The sequence below is a fragment of the Symsagittifera roscoffensis genome, chromosome 3 (genome assembly GCF_963678635.1).
Source record: "Symsagittifera roscoffensis chromosome 3, txSymRosc1.1, whole genome shotgun sequence".
Classification (NCBI taxonomy): Eukaryota; Metazoa; Xenacoelomorpha; order Acoela; family Convolutidae; genus Symsagittifera; species Symsagittifera roscoffensis.
This window is the reverse complement of record NC_087064.1, coordinates 59,811,156-59,822,634: the sequence shown is the minus strand read 5'-3', so window position 1 is coordinate 59,822,634 and position 11,479 is coordinate 59,811,156. Positions and strand designations below refer to the sequence as shown.

The 11,479-nt window shown below is 35.3% G+C and overlaps 1 protein-coding gene across 1 annotated transcript; it reads left to right on the top strand.

The window, feature by feature from the left end:
- Positions 1-6,005: 6,005 nt before the first annotated feature.
- Positions 6,006-7,949, top strand: LOC134841408 (actin, cytoplasmic A3a). Its single transcript, XM_063857379.1, has 3 exons — positions 6,006-6,284; positions 6,506-6,941; positions 7,188-7,949. Exons 1-3 carry the CDS (start codon positions 6,156-6,158, stop codon positions 7,754-7,756), a joined length of 1,134 nt encoding a protein of 377 aa, XP_063713449.1. The 5' UTR covers positions 6,006-6,155; the 3' UTR covers positions 7,757-7,949.
- Positions 7,950-11,479: the final 3,530 nt, after the last annotated feature.

Here is an 11,479-nt window from a genome sequence, read left to right as displayed (position 1 = left end):
TTACAACAACCTTTGGGAGAATTTCATTTGAGAGAGAGTCAAAAAATAAATTAAAATCTAAATAAATCAGAAATAAGGCCAGTCGAACGCTGTGCAACTAGCACGGAATGTTCCGACCATATACATTAAAAACAAGGATAGCCGATTATTGTGCGAGTAGCACAGAGTACTCCGACCATGGTCTTTAGAAAACTACGGTTTAGAATTTTTTTTTTACAAATTAATGTGTAGTTTTTTCTGCTTGGTGTGATAAAAATGTGTGTGACGTAAAAATAAACTTGAGCATATTAGACAATCATAGTAATAAAGACAAATTGGAGAAAAAATTTGTAGAAAATGACTAGAAAAACTAAAAAATTTAAGAAAATTCTTTCAAAAATATTTTTTCTCACAACTGGGAATCGATACAGTTTTTATTTTTCTTCGAAAAATGAATACCAAATAAAAAAATTTCACACCCAAACACAAAGTTGCCGAATACATAAACCACACCCGAACACAAAGTTCCTCCCCATTTTCACTGGTCGGAACAACGACCGAGCGACTGATGCCCAACTTATTGTTAGGAAGAAACATCCACGAGAGAAAGGATCAACACACTAGCGTTTTGCTCTGAAAACTTAACCGCGGTTGTCTCGAAAATCATTCCTTTTCATTGAGAGGTTGAGACGTACCCACTTCACAGCCACTCCATTCAGCGAGCATCTAATCGTTCTTTCTTTGATTTTGAAGGTTGAGAGATTAAATGACAGCGTGCAATTATGCTTCGTTTTTTTTTAGAACAAATAGAGCAATAAAGAGCAACCTTCGCCTTTCACGGGCAGACGATAACACGAAATGGCTTATTGTACAACTCCATGCATAGAAGCTTTGAGAAATTTTTTAATCATTTAATTTTTTGACAATTTCGAGAAAGGGTTTCAAAATTTTTAGAAAAAAATGTGTCGCGTTTTTAGTGAAACAACTTTCTCTCGTCATGAAGAATGCTTTTCACATAATTTCTCTAGAATTTGTATAGCTTTTAATTTTTTTTTTATCTAGGTAGCCCCCTCTCCCCGCACCCTCCAACTTTTCCTAACTCAAAATTCTATCCAGGTGTTACCCCTTGGACTCAGTGGACACATGTCTGCCCTACTGCTCAGCTTATCAAGGATGTCCCAACAGCTACGTCTGCGAGTACCCCATGTTTAGAGATGGTCGAGGACTCTGCATGTTCTGAATAAACTCGAAACTTATAAGCAGGAGTATGCTTCTAGTTTAGAAGTGCCTTGAAGCACGTTCATCATTCTCAACGTCAGAATGACACAAGAAATGAACTATATGAGTGTGACCAAAATTGCAAACAATGATAATCTTTAATATTTGATTGAGGAACAAAAATCTTTTTAAAGTCGTTCGATCGAAATTTATATTTAACTTTTTTTCTGTATATATGAAGGTTGTTAACAATGACTGACGTTGAGATCGAATATTACTATCGTGGCGACCAATCATATTTTAACATTTTACTAATTTGAAATGTTCAAATTTATCATAATTAATTATACGTACAGTAAAAATTTTCGAATATAATTGCTTATGAAGACTTTTTGATTTTAATTTCGAAGCGAGACGGACATTTTAGCTGCAAAATTTTGAGGAGTCTAGATTTTGGCTTCTTAATTAGGAAATATAGGAGTATGCTATTTGGTTCCTTTTCTTTTTCCTGGTTTCGTTTGGTGCTGGTTGAGACGGACATTACGTTACGAGCATCCAGTACCAATTATTAGAAGTTTTAGTCTTTTCAAGAGTCGATGAAAGTAATTCAGATTCGTATATAGGTCGCGATGACTTTTTTTATTTTTTTTAAAGGAAAAATCTTAAAATTTGTTCAGGCTCAAATGCATTTGATCGCGGTTTGACTTTGATTTTTTTAAATTCACTTTTTTTTCTGTGTTAAACGGAAGGCAAACTCCACGATCGAACAGCAAAAAAGTGTAAAGAAAACGAAAAACGTTATCGACTTTTAGTTTTGAAAGCGGAATTTTATTTTCAGATTTCACAGCGATAGAAAAAAAACAACAACTCACTTCTCGATCCAATTTTCTTCTACAAATTGTTCTACAAATTGAACGAGCTTTAAGGGCATTTATTTTTCGTCAAAATTCAAAAATTGAGATTTTTTCAGAAACCATGTCGATGTTTATATTCTGTTTACTTGCGTTCATTGACTTCTTTCCAACTGTTTGTTGGCTATGTTTCAATTTTTTGACCAACCAAATTGATTTTCCCAATTTCAGTAATGCCAAAAAAACATATAGCCAAAAATTTCTCAAACACTTATTTTTAGAAGAGTCGTCAAAAATACAGTTTTTGAAGATTTAGAAAAATCCTAGTTCTGCCGTGACTTATAGTTTATGGTAACAATTCAAAAATAATTTACATATTTTTAGTGGCGTTTATAGAATAGTATTACACTTTAAAATAGTATTTCAGAAAGTTTTCTTTCCACAATTCATTTTGTTTGATTTCAGTTTTTGACTTCAGTTGTCTGCAAGTTGTTGGGTTTCTGCAATTGACGATGTCATTGCATGTCCGTCAAGGAAATTATAGTAGTCGATTTTTTTCTACTGTTGAAATTTGGCTGACACAACTTTAAGCAACAAGAAAATTGGAGAAGCGATATTTTTGCTGCAAGTCTTCGTGTACACCAAAAAATTAGTATCAAAAAGTTAATTCATGTTAAAAACTAAACAGTAAAATAATGGCAAACTCAAAATTATGCTTGAACATTTCAATGTAGAATTCAGAATACCTATGCATAATACTCAGTTGTCAATAGAAAAATGCAAACTTTAGCTTTTTTAGTTTTGTTTTTTAGAAGAAAAAATGTATCTACTTAACAATCTACAACAGAATCTTTACCTCTGTAAATAAAAATAGTAAATTCGCATTAGAGCGTTGTGATATTTCACTTGTGATCTTTTTTTGTACAGTTATGGGGGTCTAAAGATTACATTTTAACCAATTTGGGACAATTAATGCGCGATATATTTCGCGCTATTAACGCGTAAGCGAGGTTTAATCCGTCCTAGAAATTGTTCGAAATTGGTTAAAAGAAGCTTATTTGCCATAATTGATTTGTTACAAGGAGCGAAATTTTTTCTTGTGCACTCTATATGGCGTGTGGGGGGAAGATTTTTTCGAAAAATCTCAAATTGTAAAAAAAAAAATTTCATTTTGTTTTATTACATTCAGTTTTTTTCATGTTATTACTGCTCCATAAACTTTAAAAGGCAATGGGAACATTCAGGATTTAGCCCTGATACGAGCAGTTTTGTTCCGACTTTCGTTTCTAAAGTAACGGAATGTTTGTGCTCGGGGTGGGTTTTTTTTCTTCACACAAATTTCGACGTTTTAACTAGACATTTTTGACTGAAAATTTGTTATATCTTTCAAAAGGTATTGTTGTCCTGAGCGTAAATTTGAAAAGATATTTCACTTGTGATCATTTTTCGTCAAGTTATTGGGGTTGAAAGATTACCATTTTGGCCAATTTGGGACAATTAATGCTCGATTTATTTCGCGCTATTAAGCGTAAGCGAGATTTAATCCGTATTAAAAATCGTTCCAAATTGATTCAAGGAAGCTTATATTTCATAATTGATTTGCTAATAGGAGCAAAATACATCAGTTTGTACTTAATATGGCGTCTGGGGGGATTTTTTCACAAAAAATCTCAAATTTAAAAAAAAAAATTTAATTTTAGTTTCTTACATTTAAATTTTTCATGTATGCTGCTCCATAGACCTTAAAAGGCAGTCGAAACATTCAGGGCTTCGCCCTGATACAAGCAGTCTTGTTGATTTTCTTCAAGTTGTTCCAATTAACGAGGTGTTAAATTTTCATGTAAATTTTCATGGAAATTTTGTAGAGGCTAAGTGGGTGTTATATCGAACAAGCGGGTAATTAGAGCATATACGTTGAATTATTAACGTTAACGGAAATTTAATCAGGCTCAATCACTATTCCCAATTGAATTCAAGCCAGCTGTTTTCTCAATTTTATGTATTTCTGGATGCAGAAAACTTCTTATACTCTCCACAAAAAAAAACAGAAAAAAACTTCGCAAAAAAAAAGAAAAACTGGGAAAAAGTTAATTTTTGGATAGCTTTGTTAATAAAGTTTTGTTAATTTTTATCATGGAAAAACAGTTGATGGTTGTTAAATGGAAATCACGACAATAATGGCTCCGTTTCAATTCGAGCACTTTTGTTTCTGTAAACACTTACATAACCAATTATTTTTAAATTAGTTAGCTGCTTGCTGGAGTTTAGGTTTCAGCTATTTGAAGCTTTTCTTAATTAGTTTTTTTGTGGGGCTAATAGAACTTGATGCTCATAATTTTTTGTAAGCCAAGACTCATATAGTATTTCTACTCATCTGCTAGAAAAAAAATTCAAACGTTCACACAGAATTCATGTTCTGGGCTCGAGTGCACATGGTAGAGTTATTCATATGCTAAACGCATATTCGTTTTCAGACAATTTATTTGACAGTTTTGGACGGAAAAAAGAAAGAATCCTCACAGTTATTAATGGATAGCATTGACAGCAAAATAATTCATCTCAGAAACTATTCCCAGTTCAGTTGAGGCAATCCGATTGGTCCAGATCCAGATAAAGCATTACTCTATCTATAGTTTTTTTCTGAAAATTTTCATCATACTTCATCATTCAAATAAACTCACTACGATAAGAAACAAATGTGTTGCTTGACCCGAATCTTGAAACTTGCAGCAAGAATTATGATCAACCAAAGGAAATAAATTGCTGAATTTGTTAGCATGCACCGATTGAGATCTATTTTACTAATTCTTTTTTGATCGGAGTCTCGTTAAGTATTTACCCCATTTGCAAAAGCGGTAGAGTTTCGTTAATGAATGCAAAATTGGTTGAACTAGTCCATTATAAGGGTGGCAGTTCTTTACTAGGTACCAAAGGGGGAAATAGTTAAAAAGATCCAAATCTTGGCCATCGATAGAGATGAAGTTTTGGCCAGCATACTCTCTATACTAGAAATAAACTAGAAAGTATTACATTTTTAGACGGAATTTTTTTTCTGAAACGAAAACTAGTTTTATCAATAAAAAAGGAAACCCTCGGCTAATTTGAGGCAAAAAAATGAATTAGAAAAATGTAGTTGTGTTCACGTGCCTTTGCTCAAAGTCAAAACAATATGTCCCATGCTATTTCAATGGGGTTGAATGACCTTTTCTGTAGCCTTCAAAGAGTTTCTTTTTCACCCTTTTTCGTGTAAAAATCGGAGAAATTAACAAAATCCGACCCCTTTCAAAAAGTTGTCCCTGAAATCAAGGTTCATGTAATTTGTCAATGACCTTCCACTTTTGATCATTCATTTTTTCAATTTTTCAATTAAAATTGCGAGCTGTAAAACTGCCACTGTCACGCCTTGGTTGACGCCAAAATGCTCAGTGGGTATCGAGGTCCACTTTTCGATTTGATTGAAATTTTGCTTGCTCAGCTTGCTTTTGTTTGTTATAGTTGTTTCTTATCATAGCGGCAAATTTGGTAATATGGCTTCATAAAACTGGAACATTTCCTTGTAAGGCTATGTTTGCGCCATGGAAGAGATCTACCTGGAAATGGGTTTAACTCACCAACTTTTAACTATCTGCCCATGTCAAATTGAATTTCAAAGAAAATGGGCTTATATTGTGCGCACTTTCAGGGAATATGTTGTAATTTCCTGGAACAGAATTTTTCAAAGCTGATTTAAGGCTTTTTTTGCAAAAAAATTACTAACTTTGATCAAATATATTATCTTTTCGCAAATTTTTACGTATTGTTTGTGAAAATAAATTTTTGGGATTCTGATTCAAAAAAAGAGATTCTATAAATCTTTTGTTTGAATGGTGATTCATTACGCTAATTTTCCTGAAACTGTCACTGATAACAGGTTCTGAATTCATGAAACAGTCCCAAGGCGTTTGGCTTGAAACTGTGTAGACTGTGGTCAGATCCAGAGTAACGAATTTAGATTCATTTTAGCTTCTGTGCAGCTTGGAAACACTTGGTGCAAACTTAGATCGCAACTTGCTCTTTCACTTCTTTTTCCTTAGTCAGTAAATCTAGACCGACAGAAACTATCTCAAAATGTGTGACGACGAAGAAGTAGCTGCCTTGGTTGTGGACAATGGATCCGGAATGTGCAAGGCCGGTTTCGCCGGAGACGACGCACCCCGAGCTGTGTTCCCGTCCATCGTCGGACGACCCAGACATCAGGTATAAAAACAGCAGCAAAAATGAAAACATCATCAAAGCTTTAAAACCTTACAAAAATTTCAGTTGAACCTCATAGTCAACTTAACTTAATCAATTAGCGATTAAGCGCCGGCACAATCTAAACTAAGGAAAGGTAAACGATATCAAAGATCTGAAGAAAAAAAGTGTATGCTTTATAGATATATTGATAACTTAGGGACAACTAACTGTAATTTATTCAGGGTGTGATGGTGGGTATGGGTCAGAAAGACTCGTACGTAGGAGACGAGGCCCAGAGCAAGAGAGGAATCCTCTCCCTCAAGTACCCCATCGAGCACGGAATCGTGACCAACTGGGACGACATGGAGAAAATCTGGCATCACACCTTCTACAACGAACTCCGAGTGGCCCCCGAGGAACACCCGGTACTGTTGACTGAAGCACCTCTGAACCCTAAGGCCAACAGGGAAAAGATGACTCAGATCATGTTCGAGACATTCAACTCGCCAGCCATGTATGTCGCCATCCAGGCTGTGCTCTCCCTGTACGCCTCTGGACGAACCACCGGATGTGTGCTCGACTCTGGAGATGGTGTGACTCACACCGTACCCATCTACGAGGGATACGCACTCCCCCACGCCATCATCCGATTGGACTTGGCTGGACGAGATCTGACTGGTAAATATCATAAGAACTCATAACAAACAAGTTTTTGATTTTGTAGTTATCTTTATAACAAAATGCGATTGAAATCAGAAAAATTTATTAGTATTAATTAAATTGAACTTATCTAGAAATAATTAATGGAATTAGATGATAGGGTGATTTTTATTCTGCTAAGATCTGTTTTCAAGATCACGTTTTTGCTTGAAACTTGTCAACTTGCGAAAGAACTGTTTATTCAATTAAGTTGATTGTGTTTAGACTACTTGATGAAGATCCTGACAGAGAGAGGATACTCTTTCACCACCACTGCCGAGCGAGAAATCGTGCGAGACATCAAGGAGAAGCTGTGCTATGTGGCCCTGGACTTCGAACAGGAAATGGCCACCGCATCCGCCACCTCATCCCTCGAGAAGTCTTACGAACTTCCCGATGGACAGGTCATCACTATCGGTAACGAGCGATTCCGATGCCCTGAGACCATGTTCCAGCCCGCCTTCATCGGAATGGAAGCTAATGGCATCCACGAGACCACCTACAACACAATCATGAAGTGTGACGTCGATATCCGAAAGGACCTCTACGCCAACACCGTGTTGTCCGGAGGTACCACCATGTACCCTGGTATCGCCGACAGAATGCAGAAGGAAATCACCGCCCTCGCACCCTCGGCCATGAAGATCAAGATCATCGCTCCTCCCGAGAGGAAGTACTCTGTCTGGATCGGAGGATCCATCCTGGCTTCTCTCTCTACCTTCCAGCAGATGTGGATCTCCAAGCAAGAGTACGACGAGTCTGGACCCGCGATTGTGCACCGAAAGTGCTTCTAAGTGCACGGAGTGCAAGACGGAATGGTGTGGAAACTTTCGCACGGGAAAGAGAAAACTGAATCTGATTCCGAGAAAAAAAAACTAACTCAAAAGCTGCTTTTATCTATAAACTTTAAAGCATGCCTACTTAATTATTATTATGGTTATTTGGAAAAGGGATATTGTTATTTATTAAATAAAAATAATTAATTGCGGAGTTATTTTTGATAACAAATTGTTGTCACATGAGAAATGAAGAGTAGCAAGAATCGAACTTATAAATGGACCAAAATCTCCAGAGAAAAGCAATGAAAACTCAATGATCGGAAAAGTCTAAGTATTCAGCTCTAGTTGAAAAAGAATGAGTTTTTATCGCATTTTGAAGCCTTCCTCACTAAGTTCTATCGACCTTCATTTTTCATTGATGAATATGTAACAAACAAGACTGCTCGTATTTGGGCGAAGCCCTGAAAATTCCGACTGCCTTTTAAGGTTTATGGAGCATTAATAACATTTAAAAAATTTTAAAAAAAAATAAAATAAAATAAAATTAATTTTTTTTCCAAAATTTGGGATTTTTTTGTGAAAATCATTCTCCTACACGCCATATTAAGTACAAAGTGATAAATTGCACTCCTACCTTCCTTCAATCAACTTGGATTGATTTCTATGACTGATAAAATTCCCGCTTCCCGCGATTTTAAACCCCAGTAACTTTACGAAAAATGATCACGGGTGAAATGTCTTTCCGAATTTAAGCTCAAGACAACAACACTTTTTGAATGATATCAGAACATCTCGTCAAAAATGGCTAGTTAAAAACTCTCGTTACTTTCGTTACCAAAGTCGGAACAACAAGACTGCTCGTATATCAGGGCAAAGCCCTGAATGTTCCGACTGTCCCTTATTTCATATCGAATAGCTTTTGGCAAAAGAAGATATTGAAAACCTGTAAATATTGGACAATATCAAAGTGTGAAATTAGCTAGCCTCAATTCAATTTGCGTTACGCTCTTAGCTTTATGAATAATTTGGCAATTTTCAAAAACCGAGAACTACAAAAAATGATCGGAAGTAAATTATCTTTTTAAATTTGAGCTCAGGAAGTCGATATCTTCAATGCCAAATTGCCAAAAAAAGTTTGTTGAAAACAATTATTTCGACCGGCGAGACTTGACTGACTAAAAAAAATCACTCCGAGCATAAAAGTTCCGTTTTCTTCGAATGTCGGAACAATAACAAATCATGATACAAACTCATGGTGATACACCATGTAAAAACAGAGATACACCGCAATCATAAATTTCACGATGCCTACACGCAAAACTCAAAACCGCAGAACCTAATTTCAAGTTTCCAGCGCAATGGATCTATTTCATTCATTGCTTCGACATTCGTAACGAAAGCAACGGAATATTTGTGCTCAGGTGGTTTTTTTTCTTTAGACAATTTTCGTTTTTTTAACTAGCCATTTTGACCGAATTTTTGTATCATTCAAAAACAATTGTTGTTCTGAGCCTACATTTGAAACACCTATTGTTATTCGTAAAATTATGGGGGTGTAAAGATTGGCATTTTGGCCCATTTGGAACAATTAATGCGCGATATTTTTTGCGCTATTAACGCGAAAGCGGAAATTTAATCCGTCTTAGAAATCATTGCAAATTGGTCCAAGGTAGCTTATATGCCACAGCTTATTTGTTAATAGGAGCAAAATCTATCACTTTCCATTCAATATGGCGTGTGGCGGATGTTTTTACAAAAAATCTCAATATTTAAAAAGGTTTTAATTTAATTTTTTACATTTAAATTTTCAAGTTATTACTGCTCCCTAGAGTTTAAAAGGCAGTCGGAACATTCAGGGCTTTGCCCTGATACGAGCAGTCTGGTTGGCGTTTATTTTCAAACACAAAGCAGCTTAGCAGTTGAAAGCTCAGCGGCTCTACAATTGAACAAGATTCTCGCATGAAGGTGCAACCCTTTATATTTGGTACCGTTAAATCCGCCTGAAGTACCTTTTGGTGATAAAATCAGAAATCTTCCACCATAAAAAATAAATTTTAAAAACAAATGATTTTTTTTCTGAAAACAGCCCCGTTCCCCCAAATGCAATGTCAAGTAGAAAGTAATAATCGGCATTAACAAAAAAGAATAAATATTCCGTCCCATTCTTGTAAAGGTGAAAAAAAGAAAGAAAAAAAGGAAACTTATTGTTTTGTTTGTTTTCTGGCCGACAAGCTTTTTAAATCAGAATTTTTAGGAGATTTCGCGTATAGAAATTATATCAACTTATGCATGAGTTTTATCAATGGCTCATAGAACAGCAGGTTTCCAGTCGCTGAGCTTAAGTTGGTTTAAAAATGTCAAAAGTTTACTAGCTGTCTATTTATTCATTCGACTTTTAATTGATGAGTGTTGGGTCGATCCTCAAGATATTTGTGATTCCAGCACACCATTATACTAACCTGACTCTACTATAGCGCTGAAACGAGCCGATCTAATTTGCTCGTTTGATACTTAATTGCCGAAAGTATAAAGCGAAACAAAATATCCCGCGCTTTAAAATCATTTCAAACTGAATTGAGGCAAAATAATTGGCATTACTTACTTCATGATCGATTTGAGTTCTAAACCTTAACAAGACTGCTCGTTCCGACTGCCTTTTAAGGTTTATGGAGCAGTAATAACCTACAAAAAGTTAAATGTAGAAAAAATCATCCCCCACGCCATATAAAGTACAAGAGGACAAATTTCGCTCCTTGTAACAAATCAATTATGGCAAATAAGCTTCTTTCAACCAATTTATAATGATTTCTAAGACGGATTAAATCTCCGCTTACGAGTTAATAGCGCGAAATATATCGCGGATTAATTGTCCCAAATTGGCCAAAATGGCAATCTTTGAACCCCATAATTTTACAAAAAGTAATCACAGGTCGAATATCTTTTCAAATTTAAGCTCAGGACTACAATACTCTTTGATTGATATTAAAAAGTTCCGTCAGAAATGGCTAGTTAAAAAGTCGAATGTTGTCTGAAGAAAAAAACCCACCCCGAGCACAAATATTCCGTTACTTTCGTATCGAAGTCGGAACAATAATTGATATCATCTGCCCAAAATACGCTTTTGTAGATTTAGAAACCTATTTTGCAAAAGTAATTGGGCATTCAAAAATTCAATGTTGTGTTCGACAAATGAAATGATCTAGCCAATTTGAGATGCTATTTGAATTTTAAGCGGCAAATTGAACAGTTTCGAATTGAACGGAAACAAGCACTTGGCACTTATATACCTTACAAGGATAAAAAAAATTACTTCACTTTTTACATAATATGTAAGAAAATCAATTACTCCTTTCTGATTGGCTGAAAAACTGTGCTCCAGAAACCAGGCGGACTTTAAGCTGCTCTTGTTCTTGTCATTTTTCCTGCAATTTCAGCTGAGTTTCAGAAGATCACGATTAAACGTTCCAATTCTATTGTTTTTGTACGAACAGTTTATTTTATCATCATCGAACGAACGTAATTAAATTTTCAGTGTTTTTTGAAGCAGAACTGAAAATAAATATAGAGTTTTGAATACAGTGCTAGTTTGTATTAACCGAACAAAATGAATAAAAACTGGAAACTTGAACGCGTTTTCCTGAAACTGGGTTACGTTTAGAAAAAAAAATACATCTTATTTTCAAGAGAATGGTTATTGCTTCATTCAGTTTGCTAAAATTGCATCAAAATTTTGACGTA

Bases quoted from the DNA above. Each gene is read 5' to 3' on its own strand.
- LOC134841408 (XM_063857379.1), top strand. From the start codon at position 6,156: ATGTGTGACGACGAAGAAGTAGCTGCCTTGGTTGTGGACAATGGATCC. The intron at 6,285-6,505 runs GTATAAAAACAG...TAATTTATTCAG, and splicing joins TCGGACGACCCAGACATCAG to GGTGTGATGGTGGGTATGGG. The intron at 6,942-7,187 runs GTAAATATCATA...GATTGTGTTTAG, and splicing joins GGCTGGACGAGATCTGACTG to ACTACTTGATGAAGATCCTG.